Source organism: Hesperophylax consimilis, chromosome 18 (assembly GCF_061612785.1).
Source record: "Hesperophylax consimilis isolate HC1 chromosome 18, BYU_Hcon_1.0, whole genome shotgun sequence".
Lineage (NCBI taxonomy): Eukaryota > Metazoa > Arthropoda > Insecta > Trichoptera > Limnephilidae > Hesperophylax > Hesperophylax consimilis.
The window spans coordinates 11,019,342-11,039,019 of NC_142853.1; the positions used below are offsets into that span (position 1 = coordinate 11,019,342).

General features: G+C 33.4%; 1 protein-coding gene across 1 annotated transcript; it reads right to left on the reverse strand.

The window, feature by feature from the left end:
• Positions 1-1,577: 1,577 nt before the first annotated feature.
• Positions 1,578-13,236, reverse strand: LOC149415360 (uncharacterized). Its single transcript, XM_089642202.1, has 3 exons — positions 13,230-13,236; positions 2,518-2,625; positions 1,578-1,996 (listed from the first exon to the last, which is right to left on the reverse strand). Exons 1-3 carry the CDS (start codon positions 13,234-13,236, stop codon positions 1,578-1,580), a joined length of 534 nt encoding a protein of 177 aa, XP_089498328.1.
• Between the last annotated feature and the right edge of the window lie 6,442 nt (positions 13,237-19,678).

Here is a 19,678-nt window from a genome sequence, read left to right on the forward strand (position 1 = left end):
TGGAACACTCTCAAGGGTCACTAATGCGGTTTGCAAAATTATTTCAAAAGTATTCACATTCTTTGAATTCTTGTTAATTATTTATTTTGGGATTTGTCATTTTCATACAGACCCGTGTGGGAATGGCCTTATTGTTGACAAAATTTCGATTAATTTGGCAGGCTTCGAAAAATTCTAATTTTGAAAATTATTTTATCTATGAAATTGACATTTATCCATTCAAGCAATGGGTGCCCTAATTCAGGTAGGAGATTTTTATGAATTATAGAAGCATAATTACCAATATAATTAGGCTATTATCCGAGATAAATGATGAAATATTGGCAGATTTAATGACTTTAAACTGCAGTAAGTAGTTCAAATTGAATGGCCGAATTAAAAACTGAACACCCGGAATTATCGCTCGAGTGGTTATAAAAAAATACTTTTCGTTTTATTTCCAATCAAATGATAGTGAAAATCCCATAAAAAATCAATTGCGTAGCTTAGAAGAACTAAGCGCACAGACAGGCGTGGATAGCGAAATTATTTTATACTATTTATTAGAGATGAAGATGGGCAGTAAAACAAATAATGTAAACAGAATTGATTGCTTTAAGCGTGGTTTATTGTCTCTTGGAAGGTGATAAAAGTTGACTTATGCGGTGGGATTTGCATTGACGATACGAAAGCTTGATTTTTCATCACTAATAACTAACATATTGGAATAAATATATAATTTAAAAAAAAAAATACTTTAGTTGTGTGTGGAACAATGGAATGCAGTTTGTTAATGACTTTTGAATGAACGAATTTCAGGATAAATTCGAATTCGTAATTGCTGAAGCGAAATAAATAATGTGTGTTGAAAACCAATAACTTTGTGTAGATATGTATAAGTGATTCAGAACATTATTGGCTTTGAATATAAAATTTTCAACAAAAAGTTATTGTGTAATTTCAAAGAATTAAAAAAAAACTTTACTTATTATTCTGGGTCATTCATTTTTTTTTTACTCTCAGATTACTTGTTATTTTTTTTTGTGTAATAATAAAGATAATAATAGAAATTATTGTTTTTTTAATGTACCAAAAAAATACCCACCCTTTTTAGGCAGCCTTATCTCGTGACTTAGGAAAGCTCGAGTACATATATGTAGTTGAAAAGTAATACAGAAGGTAAGTATTACTTTCCCAGCCAATGAGACTCGGAGACAATTGAGCTTATAGAAGTTTTCAGACAGAAGGATTTGCACTGATTGGTATTTGTATATAAAATTCTAAATGATGCATTTGATAGGCCAGAATTGCTTGCATTGATAAGCTTTTGGATTCCACTACGTAATACTAGTGCAGAAATTCTGGGACGAACTACCATGTTATTATGTGCTCCTCTTTGCCTCCTCTTTACCTCCTCGCCCAGAATACGAATGGAGGGAAATAATTACAAGGAGTCAGTGGAAATCTTCAATATGCTTATCACTACATAAATAAGTACAAAAGATTACTGGGGCAATTAATTTGTGGGCGAATAATTTCATAGATTTTTGTTTTACCCCTGTTGGCATAGGGAAGGTAAAAGAAACATGCTCAAGCTATTATTGTTCTGTGATGATTTCTCCAATGCCGTCACCCATGGCATTAACAAATTTGGGATAAACCCCAGCAGATTTGTCGTCTTTAACTTCTTCTTCAATATCTTCAGGATAGGCTCTTCCGATCCCACCAATCAGGGTATAAGTTTTGTCTTCAAAGATGGGAATGTTTTTGTCTTGTTTGACTTGGACCACTGGTTCTTCTCTCGCTGAGGACATAACCATCACCTGCGGGGTCATGGAGGCCATCTGGTCCTTGAGACAGGACTGCAGGATATTGAGGAAGAAGAGGAAGGACAGGAGAGTGAGGGCGGACATGGCGGCCCCCCCGCCACCCCCTCCCCCTCCCTTGCCACTGCTCCCCCCACCGTGGCTGAAGCTGTAACTGGAAAAATAATCTTCATTACCCTCTTGTTCGCCAGCTTACCCATAAGGATAATATTAAAAAATCATTTCTGTGAACATTGCTAGCTTTTCTGGGGTAACTACTTACCGTAGATTATATACTTTTTTTATATATATATATAAAAAACATTATCTGGTACAATTTACAAAAACTAATTTTGCATAAAACAAGTTATTACGAAAATAGAATCAGCTGGCACATGGCGGAAATTAAGTGTCAGCGATCATGAAATTTAGATATGTTATAATGAAGATCTATCACCAAACATAAATAATATCCAATCTGTAAAACCAAATATCAATATATGCCCGGGTTGCCGGCAATTAGATAAAAAAATAAAAATTTGTGGCTTTAAGAAACGGCAAAAATAACAAAATATTGTTTATTTACAGTTTGATTCTAGGGAATGCTTTTGCATTAAAATTTATTGTTATTACACTTAAATTATTATAACCATTTAAATCACATAGTATGTTCGTGTTTGGTAAATAACCATTTTTTACAAACTTTCAGAGAGGTTTTTGTAAAGATACTAACTGCTTGTAGATGTGTCCACTTGGGGGAGGTTGGTGGTAAGTGGGTAAGTGCTGTATTCCTCCATGCCCCCCGAAGTAGCCATGTCCTGAGGGGCTGCTGTGATGGAACCTTGGAGAAAACAATATGTTACTTTTATAAGAGGGCTCATTCGACGAATCTTTGGGTTCACCTTAGTGTAATCAAATACTCTATAATGTTAAGCCCCCGCATTCCCAGTTACTCTTTAAGTACCAATAAAGTTATTTTTTTTTTAAAGATAATATCTAAACATTTGTAATGACGAAACGGTAATTATATGAAATTCACTCGATAGAAAAAAATCGCAAACTAAGCTCTGAAAATTAATAAAAACACGTTTTGTTTTGTTATTTAATATGTTATAGGTATGAAAAAATTCACAGTGTAAAGCATTTTTCGAAAGATTTTTGCTCTATTTCAAACGAGTCGTGTTTTATTAAATATTTTCACCATTTTCGCTGAATTATATATATTATATTACATATATTATTATTGTTGTTTTTTTTTTTAATATCAGTGCGCTCCTTCTAATATTCGTTTTTACATATCTCCCTTTCAAACCTTCTTTGAACGCTTCATATCTCCAGCTTCTAACATTTCCCATACAGCCTGATGGCAACATTCTACACAAGCGCCGCCTGCCAGCGTGAGTTGTGTGCCTTGGTTTTCTTTCATACATTTGAACGCATTGTATGTGAAATATATTTTAAATTTTACATTAACAAATCATAGAAATAGTTCTATAATTTACTATATAAAATCTAAAAAAATATGACCTACACAGGACTTACATCTTTTTTGCGCATACATGAAATAATATCAAAGTGGCTATTAACATTAACTCTGTCTTTGATGGTTTAGAAAGATAATAAAATACTTATGTAATTGCGAGATATTTTATTCAATTTTTTATTTGTAGATTTCGATAGCAATTATTATCGTTAATTATATTTATGTTTGCTTTAAGGCGATGCAATACGTAGTAATGCAAAATCATGTGTTTTTCGTTTGAAAATTTTGTCGCCTAGAAATGTTTGCATTGATCAAAATACAAGCAAGCGCAAAACACTTCCACTAGTCTATCCACTATATATATATAAAAACTAAATGTTCGTTTGTTCAAAATCTTAAATTTCCTAAAGTTCCTCAACGATTGCTTTGAAATTTTCACACAACGTTGCATTCGAATACGCCTGTGTTTTTATACCTTGATTATGTAGATGTCACTTATGACATGAAAAACGTGGTTAAGGCGAAGCTTAATGCTATATCACTATTTTGATTAATCTTTATAACGAATTGGTGTACATTATGAATACCAAAAATATGCTTTAGATAAATTGAAGGTTTTCCTATCGTTTCGCTTGAGTAGAATACAAATAAAAAAATAAATTACTGATTAAAAAATATAAATGTAAATAACTAAAAAATATTTTTTTTCAGTAGAAATGTATGAACGCGTAAAGGAAACAACTTTTTGAATACAGTATTATAGATAAGCTTATCTGTGACAGTTTCACTTGATTAACTTTTTTGATTTCTAATAAAATTATTTACAAAATAAATAAAAATCAGTTTTGTGCTTGAAATCGAACGTTTCTAGACTCCGTTTGTCAACCGATTTTAATGCATATTACCTACAAAATAAGGTATACCAAGAATATACACATTTTTGGCTTGTAGCTTCCTCTTAAAAGAAAAAAAAGAGCCATCTGTTGGACGTAAAAGCAAAACGCACTATTATTACTCTATCTGCACAGACATACTGAGCCTCAGCAGCGTGTGGCGGGGTACTAGTGTTAGTACTAAATAAATTTAATTTGCCACCATTGAAATTGTTGTCTACGCTACGCTACGTGACGCTATACTAGCGCCCCTAGCGGCCAACATTGTTGATACTGCCAACATCTTTCTGGAATTGAACGTATTATTAATATTATGGTGTATTTGGTGTCATTAAGGTTAAACGCAACGCTCGTTGTATTCTACGTGTTCACAGATGGCGTTAATTAATTAATTTTGTTTAAATACGCTTTTGCAAGGTATTGCTTTACAATATTAAGACAAATCATTTGTTTGCGCCCGTATATAGCAATATGAATATGAATCAATAGTTTTGTTCGTTTAAAGACTTAATTCTTTCGAGAAAGGCACACAAATACAATATTTTACCCATGATTCAATCCAATATTGTATTTGTATGCCTTTCTCGATAGAATTGAGTTTTTATATGGACAAAACTATTTATTCATATTCATATTGCGTATATGAGGGCCCAAACAAATAATTTGTCTTAATACTGTAAAGCAATACCTTGCAAAAGCGTATTTAAACAAAATTAATTAATTAACGCCATCTGTGAACACGTAGAATACAACGAGCGTTGCGTTTAACCTTAATGGTGAGGTGAGATATGGTGTTGTAATGGATTCCTAAAAATTCCATTTGAAAACTATTTTGATGTGGTAAAATTTTCAAATGACCGATTTACGGTGGAACAAATTGGTTGTATATAAATTTTAAATTCCGACACATAAAAATTATTTTTTTGAATTTATGTAATTATATTTACATAGTGGATGGGGAAAGATTTTTTTGTAATAATTATAATTATCACTAATAAAAATTTATCAAAAATCGTGAAATATTGAATTTCAATGGCCAATCTTTTCTAATTGTAAACACAAATAAAAAAAGCAGCACACACTACATATTTGCTATACCTTTTTTGTTGTTGTTTCATTTGTTTCAAATAAGGAATTATACAATTTGTCCAAAGAAAAGTCACCATCTCAATGAAAATTCCCTTTTCAAACTTTGGAAACAACAATTTTGATAATTTGACTAAATAAAAAATAATTTAATCTTGCTCCAGCTACTGTAAATATGAAATAAAAGTAAAGTAATCATCTTTTACAATTTAATCGTTTTTAAATATAAAATAAAACTTATTTATTCGGAATCAGCTTTATATTTTTCACTAAAGTTCCTTATTATTTGAGAAATGAAAATTATGAACACGAAAATCTTGGTTTCATTAGATACTTTGTAAATATGATAATAATATTGCTTAAAAGGTTGTGTTATCATTAAAATTGGGTCTTTTCAGTTCTATATTTTATAATTAAAAAAATACTGTAAAGTGTACTAGATTTTGTCATCCCTTTTCATTTAAAAAAACATTCATTTTGGTATTTTTGGTTTAAACTTACAAATTGTTTCGCAAAAGTATATTTATTTATTTATTTAGAATTTACGGCACAAGTGCCATTTACATACAAAGTTTTTATTTTATTTTTTTACATATACATAGTGCAGTGTTAAATTATTATGAGAAAAATTAAAGAATTAAATTAAGTTAAAACATAACAAATAAAATAACAGTAAAGAAAGAAGCAATGAAAATAGCCTGTTATGTTTTTTTTTTATTTTTTTTTTATAGTGAATACCTCACAAGAATCCCAACTGCTCCCGTCTGGAGCCAGTGAGACTATGGCATCCCCAATTGGGGGATGTTGTGAGGCTGAAGGTAAGTGGGGAAGGGAAAGAGGAAGGTGGGGAAGTACCTGGCTATTCAGATCTAGTCACTAAACACGGCTAAAGCCATTTGGAGCAACGTTTCAATTCTGAATGGTGGTCTTACACCAGGGCGATACTGGTAGTATCTTCCACTCTGGAACGTGCCGCAAATATATTATTTTAATTAATTAATTGTGAAGTAACACAAATTAATCAAATAAAATTTATTTGCGCACGCCGGGTTCGAACCCGCGACCTTCGGAATGGCAGTCCAATGCGTTACCACTGGACTATGCCGGCCGTCAAGTAGTGACCCCATTAAAATAAGTGGCGTGAAATGTGTTATTAGTGCAGCTTTATACTTTACAAGGGGAATATTAAAAGTATTTGCGAATTAAGCATAAAAGTTCCCAAGTGTGTGCAATCTATTTATAACTGAGTTATATCCTGAGACTGTGGTATAATTGTCACAATAATACATACTAGAGGACCTTGATCTAATGGTAGGTACATGAAATTGAATCAACATTAATATGTCAGGGCTATCCAACTGATAATTTATAATTTTGGATAAAAAATATATGAAATTTTTTTTTCAATGAATGTAATGAGAAATCATAATCTGATGTTGCTAAAGGAATTCCAAGCCTAAAATGAATACACCTCAAAAATTTGCGTTGGACTCTTTCAATGGTATTAATGTGATTATTAAAGACAGGTGACCAAATTGTACAGTTGTATTCTAGAATACTTCTAACGAGAGATGTGAACAGAGTTTTTAATGTGTTGATATTTTTAAAATCCTTGTAAATTCTTACTATAAAACCTAACATTTTCATAGCCCTGTTAGCGATGGAAGTTATGTGAGACACAAAGCAGAGTTTCTGATCAAACATTATATTATGCAGTTGGTTTCATTTTACACGCCAATCAAAAAAAAAATCACTGACTATGTGATTGATTTAAAAACAAAACTAGAATATAAATGTTTCTCTTTTGTAAAGCAAAAATAAAAGTGAAAATATTATCAAAAAAATAAAATATCTAAAATGGTACCACATAACAACTCCCAAATTTTGTAAAAACATATATCCATATTTTTATTTAATTATTTATTTTTTTACTAACGGACCAGGTATAATTCGCATTACATATTACACCAAGTTAATACAAGGAGAAATGTTACAGTAAAAAGTGTTTTTAAATGTTTACCTGTCGAGAACCTGTTTTACTGCTCCTGCACCATGCTCGTCTGTTATATGTTTGTGCGTCATATTTTATTTTACCAATTAAGTACGTTTTGCGTAATATTCAACACAATAACGTAAATGTTAAAAATAATCCTTGTTTTGGATCGGCTTCTTCTAAATTGTAATGATTTTCAAAGACGTTGTTGCTTCTATAGCATTTTGAAACGAACTGGAGGCGATGAGGAACGGTGCTGCTATTTTGAATGCCAGTTGAGTTCATTGTCATGAACGCGTTTTGGCGGAACAGATTAGTTTGAACCACTTTTGTCATGTGTGACACCTGCATTGTGCATTTGCAAATATTCTCTTCGAAGCCACCGCAATTTTATAAATAGGTACTTACCTACGGTAAACTCAAGGCTGGCCCTGAGCTGAGCGCGAGTAAAATTTCGGCGCCCCTTGTCAAAACCAGTAGAAGTCTAGGTAGGTGATTATTGTTATCGCAATAATATTCGTATGATTTGTATTTGTGTGTAGCACCGTTTACATGACAAATAATCTCAAGGGTGTTGTGATAGGTTTTATCAGCGTCTTGGCGCCTTGGCAACTAAGCGCCCGGAGCAAACTGCCCCAGTTTGCTCTCGCGCAGGGCCGGCCCTGATTGCGCCCCTGAGGCTCGTACTAGTGCTAGGCGCTGTTTGGATCAGGGTCGGGCTTAGGGTAAACGTTCGTTGGAACTAGTCTTGTAGTTTTCTTTGTAGCAAAGAACAAGTATCCAACACTAACTCTATGTATTGTTATTGGGAAATTCGTAGAACTTCAATTATTTAAAACAAAATTAAAGGACTGAACGCGGTTGGCGCGAACAAAAAATTGTCCAAAGAAGCGAACCTAGCAGACCACAAAGGAGTGTTGTTACCTACCCTGATGTATTACAGTGAGGCATGGAACTGGCCGAGAAAGGATGAACATAGACTAAATGCTGTATAAATGAGATCCCTGAAGCGTACATGTGGTAAAACCATGTATGATCTTTGGAGAAATATGGAGAATACGTAGAGATGGCAAAATTTAGCATTAATTTTCAGATTTTTTAGCATTAACAATTGGAAATTTAGCGTTTTATAGCATTTTGAGGCATAATTTCGCGTTTTGTAGCAAAATAGAAAAAAATGTATTTTTTAATGTTTTTAGCGCATATTTTAAGTATTTTTGGTTAAATATATGTTTAACCTTCATTTGCAAGTATTTCCATGTGAAAGATTATAAATAATTAATTTTAATATTAAATTAATAAGGAAGGAAACTTTAAACTTCGAAGTACGGGTCGAACACAAACACAACAAATGCAGATTGCGATTAACATCAATAGGCGTAATTTATTTCGCACAAATTTTGTAATGTCAAAAAGCAATTTTAGCCTACAGTACAAAAATATTAAATATTTACACATAAAATAGTAACAAAATTATAAAAAATTGTAGGAAAAGCTTCCAAAAATGAAATAAAGTAGGCATAATACTTTTCCCTGCACATTCACATGAAACTACCTTCCTTATGCATTTTTTCTCAATTCTTCTTTAGTTGTACTGGACTAAATATTACTGTGTCAGCTTCTCCAATTTTTATGGTTGACTTCTGAAATAGCTATATTCCCGGAAAGCGTTTAAGTTCAACGTACAGTATAAATTAAAAATATTAAATATTCACACATAAAATAGTAACAAAATTGTAAAAAGAGGTAGGACAGGCTTCCAAAAATGAAATAAAGTAGGCATATTTCAAATACAGGTAAATACAAAAAACAATGGAAAAGGCACTTTACTGATTGAATGAAAGCATTGCGCACGTTTCAATAGTGGGCTCCTTCATTCTCGTACGCCTGTTAGTCAATACCCGGTATTTTCGGGAAATTCGCGCCTATTTCGCTAAATAGAATAATTTAGCTGAAATACGGCCAAAATCACATTTTTCGCGTTAATTCGCGAAATAGAAATCACTGGAAACACTTTCAAATGCCTTGAAACGCAAAAAAACTTATAAATGCCCTATTTTCGAACCATAAATATTTTTTCGCGTTTTTAGTTAAAACGAAATTTTGCCATCTCTAAGAATACGTGATGCGAATGTGAATGGCAGAAGAAGTCAGAGACGTCTGAGGAAGGAGGCCATGCCCAAAGTCAGAATAATAGAAGAGTATGTATGAGACGATGTAAGAATGTGAATGAGGCAAGGAGTGTGTGCCAAGACCTAGTTGTTTGGCGGTCCGTTCTCTCTGCCTGAAACGGCGTGATGTTTGGTTAGAATTAAAGTAGATATATTAAATTATAGGGTTATTTTAATTTATTTTATTTTATATTATAGAAACAAATAATACATGATTTACAGAAATGAAACAATATACAGGAATAAGATATTTCATATTGTGTACCTATGATATGTTTCCTTGTAATGTCAGCGTGGTATGTTTATTCCTTAATTACCAGGTGACTTGTCTTGTTTATAGGTGGTAATGTATGTGTGAGTGTGTGTGTCTGTCTGTGTGCATCTTCGATTTTATTTATTTTGATTAAATGTGGAATGCTGCAAGTATTTTAGTTTTTTTATTATTGTCACAGATGTATCACCGTTCAAAGTTCCACATTGAAACGATTTATTTATATGATTTCTTTTACCCCTCGGCAGGGCCGTATTTGTACTTTTCACAAGTATAGGCCACTTCATTTGCGCCGCCCCCTACCCCCTTCTTGGAAATTGTCACCGATAATATCTATCATAAAAAAAAAAAAAAACATAATCACTCACTTTTAGGCTGCCATTAGGTGACACACAATTTTCAAAATAAATATTCAAATGTTGGAAGTAGGTATTCAAAAATAAAATAAACTTTAAACTTAAAATTTAATTTAATTAGCAAAATTTAATAACAAGAATTACAATTTTTTTTATTGAAAAAATCATCTATACTATCTTCATAGCTTATAGTATTCATTAAGTCTGCTTCAATGCTCAGAAGAGCCAAAGAGTTAAGTTTTTCTTGCGACAGTGAAGACCTTTGGTAATTTTTCACACGCTTTAAACAGGAAAAACTCCTTTCTCCAGAACAATTTGTGGCCGGGGTGCAAAGTGCGATTCGGAGAGCTATATACAAGTTTAGATAAACATTACACAGAGATTGTGTCCTCAAAAAAAAAAGATTCAGTAATGATGTCGATTCAGGTTTCTCTGCCGTCTTATTAGAGGAAATGTGACTACAAAAGTGTACACATTGCTGAACTAAATCGTCTTCTAAATCATTACAGTAATATTGCACAAGAGACTGAGCTTTTTCCGAGACTCTTTGTGTTGAAAATTCACTCATTCTTGTTAAAAATGAAAAATTTTCTTTAAAGATTATATATGCACCATGTCTTCTCTCTAACTCAGCTCTCAGTCTATCCAGAATTACCAAAAAGGTGTTGACTCTGAAAGAGTCTCTGGAGGTTGTTTCAATTTCCTCATTTGATGCTTCGTCTATGAAGTTTTTTTTCTTAGGGTTCCTCTTACTCTTAATGTCACCCTGATATTGCTTAAGTGCGCTCATTTCAATTGCACTTTTTTCGATAAAATCAAAGTTTTCTCGCTCTGCTATTGTAAATTCGAGGAGAGATCCATAAAGATCAGATACCGTCAGTACATCAACAGATGAGTTCTGAATCTGAGCACTCACTTTATTTAATCTGTCCAAAATAGCATTCCAAAATACGATCATAAATGCCGTTTCTAGTTTTTTCAATTTAATGCAAATTCCCTTTGCCTCAATTCGTGGGATGGGTTTCTGTGTAGCGTCATTTTCAATCAGTTTTAAAACCGTAAGTACTTCATCCCAGGAATCTCTTACAATTTGACAGGCATCTGCTCTTGCTGACCAACGTGTGAGGTTTACTCTCTTCAGCGTCTTTCGTTTTCCTATTTCATTAGCCAATTTTTTCCAACGATCGGTTGACTTCACAAAGAAAGTATAGTCCAGCAACACGAAGAAGTGAAGACGTACAAGACGTACAGGCGTACAAGACTCAGCGGCCGAGGTTCCCACCAAATTTAATGAATGAGCTGCACAAGGGACGAACATGGCAAGTGGTGCTTGTTCTTGAATTTTGGCTTGTGAACCATTAGAAGTTCCTGACATATTCGAGGCATTATCATTTGACTGACCCCGGCAGTCTTCTAGATTTATGTTCAACTTTTCTAGCTCTAAAGTAATGGCATCAAACATATCTTGAGCCTTGTGTCCTACAGAAGGTAAGAATTTAAGAAATCTCTCACATGACTCTCCATTATTTAAAACATATCTTATCACAAGTGTCAGTTGATCTACGTGTGCTGCATCCGGTGTAGAGTCTACAATTAAAGAAAAGTATTTAGCTTCTTTTGTCTCATCACTAATGCATTTCAGTACTTTCTCAGCCATTAAGCAAATGAACTCGTCGCAGACAGTTTTTGATAGGCATTGATATTTTTGATAATCGCATACACGGCTTACCAAAGCGATCGAGTGCCGCCCCCTGAACTCTGCCGCCCCTAGGCCGCGGCCTATAAGGCCTATTGACAAATCCAGGACTGCCCCTCGGTAGGTACCCTATTTTTATTTTTATGATGTTTTAAATGGTTTATTACTATTTTAGGTTAGCACCGATTTACTTAGAATTTCGTTCGTAGTAATTTATCTATTAACGCCCTTTTGGCCTTTTACATAAGGATTATAAATTAAATACAAAAAAACAACAGCACAACATAAATTTTAAAAAAAGATAGCGTACTAATTATTTATTCTGTGGGGCACTTTAGGGCCGACCCTGCGCAGGCGCAATAATAGCAGTTTGCTCCGGGCGCCGACTTGTTAAGGAGCCACCTAACACGTAACGCAGCGCCCTTGAGGTTTGACTAGCGCCAAGCGCCGTTTAGGTCAGGGTCGGCCCTGCAGGGTTTTCCAATAAGAGATGTTATTTTGAATAGCCCGCTATTTCGGTAGATGTTACTTTTGAAGCTGTCATTTTTTGTCATTTGACAAGTAGAAACTACGCCATTAAAAAAATGGAACGATACACGTTTCAATAACGCATTGAAATTATTAAAATTCACTTAAGTGAATCAAATGCAAATCATCTTGAGTGATGTGGCCCATTTCCACCTCGGTGGCTTCGTCAACAAGCGAAATTGTCGCATCTGGGGCTCGGAAAACCCAAGAGTTATTGTTGAAAAGCCTCTCTATCCTCAAAGAGTGACTGTTTGGTGCAGTTTATGGTCCGGCGGAGTCATTGGACCTTAATTTTTCGAAAATGAGGCTTTAGCAACAGTTACGGTGAATGCATTGCGCTATTGAGAGATGATTAATGATTTTTTATGGCCGAAATTGGATGGTATTGATCTAGACAACGTTTACTTTCAACATGACGGCGCTACGTGCCACACAAGCAACGAAACCATTGATCTTTTAAGATTGAATATCAAAATAACACCTCTTATTGGAAAATCCTGTACAACAATATCCAACACAACTGAGATCGACTCAAATGACATAATAAGAAATTTTCTGTGATTTTCGCACTACTTGTAAATTAATTATGTGTCATTACACATAATACTAACCGTGTTATGAAAATATCAACATGTTTTTTTATGAGATTAGCAGAAAATCGACGATTCGCAACAATAATTAAAAATGCATAAAGTTCACTTATAACATTAGAGGCTTTGTTAACATTGAAATCGTGATGAGAGAATTTTTTTTAAAACACTCGGATCAAAAAATTATATCAGAATTAATATTAATGTTCAAAATTGTGAACGATAGTATAGACAGTTCTGATTTTCTTAACAGTATTGAATTTTATATACCTACGAGAGCTACTCGTCCAAAACCCTGTTTAATTGTAACAATATCAGGACTTTGCTACGTAGAGTAGTTGCTATGGTTATTTGCTACGTGCAGCCTACAATACTCACCAGACATTTTAGGTTATAATAATGAATGTGGAATCACAAACTTTATCCAGTACTGGAAGCGCCAATTCTTGAGGGTTAGATACCCACAAGAATGTTTGTGATCCCAGGGTTCTCAGGGGGTTGGGTTCGAAACCAGAAATGTGTCAGGTTACAATGTGTACTTTAGAGTCAAGGAAAGAAGATTTAGAGTAACATTAATGTATATTATTTCGAATACAATATAAGTCTATACACTCTACCGTGTGAGTTATAACGAAAACAATATAATAAAAGTTAGATATAAGCTTACCCCCAAGGTTCCGACCACGCTTTATCTATCTAGCTAATTAAGTAACATCCTACTCGAGCTGGAGCAGCACCTCCTCAGGCTGAGCTCCTAGGGACTCCAGCCGAAGCAAGAGGAAGATTCAGTTCCGCCTCCTGGCGACTGTCCGTGGCAGGAAAATGTGTAATCTGGCGACTGAGGAAGAGGTATCTGGTGCCCGCGGTCGCATCCGTGTATCCTGGCGAGGATTCCCTTTATGTAAGGAAAAATAGGCCTCAATACGGCCCTGGTGAAAATGCGGTCGACGTAGTGCCAAACCGCGAGAAAGAATACTATCCTTAGGTATCCGGGAACCGGGCACAATATTTTAAGCCACTGGCTTCTTCATCCCATAAAGGATGGGTCGGATTCAAGCAGATCACACCCGATAACACTTCTGACTCCGTTTGCGATTCATGATGCCGCGTGGTTACAATATTCGAACGAGCCACCGAACTAATTCCACTATGGAACTTCGTATTTTACACCATTTATACGATTTTATTATGCAATCTCCGCGTATAAAATTAGACTTCGCCACTCCGATTAAAGGGAAACCATTCCCAAACAATTTCACTCCGGAAAACTGTGACTGTCGTCTGCCGAGAGATCAGGCCCACTCCCTGGTTTCTCCGCAGGCAAGGAAGTGTTTTGTTTTTTTCTGTTTCCGCCCGGTACAGATTTTAAATTTTAAATTATGATTCGAAATTTTACCAAAACCAATACCAGCGACAATCGCCCAGTTCCTAACTAGGTTAGAGAATCGGCGAGGATAAATGTGATGATGCAGAATAAATTAATGAATAAAATATTAAAACAAAAGGAGTCTAGCCCTGCATCATAACAACTAAGCATTTCAAACACCTGCAAGTGCCTAGATTACAGTCATTCAGTTAGTAATAGATACGCAGATGTGGCGGATCTATTTAACTGGACGGAAGGTACAGGTACAAGAAGGCTATTTTATCGTATCCTTTCAATCAAACTTTAGGTCATTAACTATATATATATATTTATTTTTTTTTGAAGGGCGGAGACGGTTTACACCAAAGATATTAGAAGAACGAGATGTGCTATGAGCAGTTCATACTGTGTGGAATTGTTTTGCCCAGTGTCGCCGGTTTTGTTCACCAATACTACTGCACACCTTCGTTTACGCTAAGGTATCCGCACTAATACATACAACAGATTTCTATGCGTACACGTCCCGATACCGTTCAAAGTACCCTAATTAGGTAGTACTCCGCCTACGGTCCGGCGGCCAACATAGCATATCTCGTTCTTCTAATATCTTTGGTTTACACGTAGTTCCCGTGAGCACTTAGGCCGTAGGCTCCCATTTTATTTTATGTATTTATAAATTTACGCCCAGCTGGGCTTTTACAAGTTATTTTCTTATTTTTTTTACAAAGAACATCTAAATAAAAACAACAAAATCAAAAAAAAATCAAAGTAAAATCAAAAAACAAAATCAAAAAGAAAATAGAAGACATAATAAAACACAACCTTTTAAACAAAAACAATGTCAAAACGAAATAAAGTGGAAACTAGGCACTCCACCATGCAAGATGGAAAAATATAATACTAGGAAAATTACAAAACTTTGGTAAGATAAACGGAGCTACGTAGTTTCTATAGTTAAATTATATTATATTTGATATTCTTCTTTCTGAAATAAATTGGGTAATGACTTGTTTATATTTGGTGAATGATGTGTTGAATATATCAACAACATCTTTATAGTCATTTCCCAAATTTTGTATACGGCGAACAGGGGTATAGAATTGAGATTCTGTGTTGGAGTTATCACAATAGAACGGTAGATAATGCCTAGCTGTTGGTTTGCGAGGTATATGTAAAGAAATCAAGTATAATAGTTCAGGGCTGTCAATTATTGAATGAGATTGAATGATGAGATTTTATACAGGGTGTATCGGCACGTACCCGACAAACTTTAACCAGCTATTCCTTAGCATATTTGGAGTAAAAAATCTTAGGTGCACTTTGCTATCCGGTAACGTTTTTTTTTAATAAAAAAATTATTATTCATATTTTCACCACATGTCACCACTGTTTTATCCTTTGTCAAAGTTTGAAAACCCATCTGGCAAATATTTTATTCGAATTCCGTTGAATAATGCACGTGTGTACCTATATTGGCGCACACTTACAATCACAACGAAATGGCACGGCACCATTCGTCTCATTTTTAACTATTATTATTTAGTGTGTGCGAAAGAGCGAGGACGCCTTTTGACATACTTGCTTATAACAGCTGTTGGACACGAAACGCAATGCCAATGACAGTGATGTAGTGTGGAAATTTTATTTTTTTTTGTTTTTAATTGAAAAAAAAATGCTACCGGACAGCAAAGTGCCCATAAAATTTTTTACTCCAAATGTGCTAAGGAATAGCTGGTTAAAGTTTGTCGGGTTATTGCCGATACACCCTGTATAAACATTTTAGGTCATTCACTATTCTACGTTCAGATAATTTTAATAAATTGAGTTGACAATTTTACCTCAATTCTTTAGTCCCCTGTCCCTTTAATAAAGTTCACCAGGGTTGTCATTGGGTATGTCTTCTGGTTCTACTGTATGTCTCCCCAGGTATCTGAGCCTAGTTCCCACCAGGGCAGGACATTGGCACCATAGGTGAATTGGAGTCTCTTCATCCTCTTCACATTGCCTACATCTATTGGTGTTTTCCACTCCCAATATCTGCATGTGTCTCCTGAGATGGATATTAATTAATCAATATTAATTTAACCTAATTCTACTTTTATAATATTTTTAATGTACTTGTTATTTTGAATTCTTTTAGAGCTTGTTTTCATTTTATACTTTCTGATGTCATTGCACGATCAATTGCCACATTTTATACTTTCTGATGTCATTGCACGATCAATTGCCACATTTTATACTTTCTGATGTCATTGCACGATCAATTGCCACATTTTATATTTTCTGATGTCATTGTACGATCAAATGCCACATTTTATATTTTCTGATGTCATTGAACGATCAAATGCCACATTTTATACTTCCTGATGTCATTGCACGATCAAATGCCACATTTTATACTATCTGATGTAATTGCACGATCAAATGCCACATTTTATACTTTTTGATGTCATTGCACGATCAAATTCCACACCTAAGAGGAACGGCTGCGCGGCCTTCTTCATACAAAACTTAAATTTTGTATTTGAGGCCAAAATGATCGACCAAACTGAACTTTTAGTAATCAAAAGTTATAGCAAATATCTTGTACGGATATGTGCTGCTTTATTTATTTGTGTTTTAAATGATAAAATATAGTCTATTAAAGATGTGTTTTTCAATCTTTTTGAATACGGTTGTACCTTTTACAGGTTGAAAATTTCTGGCGACGTGTTTTGGATGAAAACAAAAGTATCCAGAGCTGGCAAGGGAAGCTCAAAATTATTAGTGCCATTTGCCACTTCGTAGTTACGTGAACTGACATTCTCTTCAATGGTGGACAATAAAACTAAAAAGAGAAAAAGACTAAACTTAGAAAATGATTTGATTATTAACATATCAAAAATAGCACAACGATTTGAAAAATAAACAAGCTCATCCTTCTCACGAAATAGTATTTTTATTGTAGTTAGAACCTCGGCTTTTTCCTTTTGCTGGCGACCCCCCGAGGAAGGCATCGCGACCTCCCTAGGGGTCGCGTCCCACAGATTGAAAAACACTGTGTTAAATAATTCAATTTTTCACGATATTAGATGCAAATTTGACAATTTTTTGTGAATTATGTTAACTATTAAACAAAATAATCTTTCTCAATTTACTATGGAAATATAAATGAAAAATAGTAAATAGATGTATTTTATGTCTACATTTAAAATTCATGTACGAAAATTTTTAGTTCTAAGATAAATCTGTCGTTTCAAAATTTAATTTAAGCTAATTAAAATAGTTTTTTCAACAATTCATTTTTTTATTATATTTCAGTATATTTTCATAGTAGGAAAGATACGATTGTTTTTTTAGTAATTACCATTAAGTCACAAATACTTGACAAACTTGACTCTAAAATCAAGAATATAAAATTTCGATTTCAATAATGGTCCATTTTTTGTAATTTGAAATAAAAAAAAATAAAGTTTGACATGTCCTAGAAATTAACTATACGTTTTGAATAAAAAAATAAATTTTTAGTTTGTTTGGGTGTTTTGGCCTCAAATCAAAGGAATAATGAATTGCTGTTCCTCAATCAGCATTCCACTTACTATGGTTACCATTCTCCTTTGTCCAGAATGTCGAGATTTGTCAACTCACCGTCAAGTCAATTGAATTTTTTGGTGTAAGCATGAATTTCGACAGTCGATACGTAATTTGTAATTTTTAAAGCCCTTTAAACCTTTTTCATGCATTGTAATTGTAATTTTATTCCATCTGTACTTTTTATAATGTATGTATGTATATTGTCATTGCTCATAATTTATATATGCTCTCCTTTCACTGCCAACTCTGTTTTTTATTCGTGTAAAAATATTATATTGTTAATAGACTATTTGTCAGTAAATAAATAAATCCAAATATAAGTTTTGCATGAAAAAGGCCGCGCAATCGATCCCCTTAATTGTTATTTAAAAATTACATATTTTATAATCTAACACTGTTTTGAAAAGGTTTTAACTATATCATTTACTTTTTTATATCTCTTAATTCAAATGTGACAATGTGACCGTAAATAGGTACATTTCTAGATAAAACGTACCACGATTAACCTGTGTTAGAGAAAAAATAATATAAATTAATTTCGTATAATTTTGCATGTATTTTAAACTTATTTTTAATATTTTTAGTTCTATTTTCTTTAAAATATCTTTTATCAAACACTTTATTTTTTTTTTAAATTTTTAATGTGGTTTTTATAATAGTGTGTATTTTTAAAATTTTTGTTTTCACCATAACACGTCATTTTCACTTTTGTTTTATTATTTTTTGTTCTACAAAATACTATTTTGTTATTCTTACATAAATCATATACGACTACCATAAAAGGGCATGAGCCTAGTATTGTAGTTGAGAAAATCCAAAATACAAAACAAAAATGGTAATATTTTAAAATTTATAAAATAAAAAAATTCTAGTGTTTAACTGTTACATGCAATTATTGTATATTGGTACTGTGGCATATTTATACCGTTGATATTAAATAAATTAAATTAAAATGCATCGCTTTAAGATTTTAAAAGGCAAGCTTCTCCATTTGATTGGAATATTTTCGATATACCTGTTTTATATAAAGATGGATGGGTTGATGGTAAAGGTAAAAAATGAAAGTGTTTTTATTTTTATTTTTTATTTAACAATATACATTCTTCCTTTCATTCTTCATCTATCTCACGCGCTTTCTTCTCCACACAAATTACATAAATATACATCAGTCATTCAGACTACGGTGTCTCTCAATAATTTACATATTTATTTAATATTCCGTTGGCCTGGCAGCACTTGCTTAGCCATAGACACATGAAAATGGTAAACATGCAAGACATCGAGTGCAGAGATTTCTATTACCTCTTTTTATAAATCTCATACCTGGCAATCTTGCACCATAACCATAGAAAATTCAGACAAACACAAATTATCAAAAGTGCTAATTTTAAATCCAGCTATACCTTAATCTAGCACAAAACGGGCTTCAAACACACGCCCATAATAAATAATGAAATAAATAATTGTATCACTAAATCAAAAGTTTAAGTAATATTCTACGCCCACGCAAATGAATAATGCTTTTATAACATTATTCCGGTCGCGTCATGGCGTCTATTAATAAAAATTCGATACACCTTTTCGGATAACATGAACATAAAAATATCATCGTTTCGTCTGATCACTCAAGCTTTGGTCAAATAATAAATTAAACATAAATATTCTTTACTATTGAATGGCGGGTAATTTAGTCAAACTAATAAGATAAGTCGTCGTAAAACACTGTCTTGTATTGTCTCTAGTAAAATAAATGTCTATGATGTTTGAGGTTTTGGTTACTTATTTTACCGCCAGGGCAGCAAGATCAAAATGCAATTCTCGTATTGGTGAAAATTATTTACAATGAGACCTGTGCTGCCATTTAGCGGATTTTTAACAAGCTGTCTAT

Excerpts from the sequence above, each read along its gene's own strand:
- LOC149415360 (XM_089642202.1), bottom strand. Across the intron at positions 1,997-2,517 it reads AGTGGACACATCTACAAGCA|CTGGCGAACAAGAGGGTAAT; the intron begins GTTAGTATCTTT and ends CTTATGGGTAAG.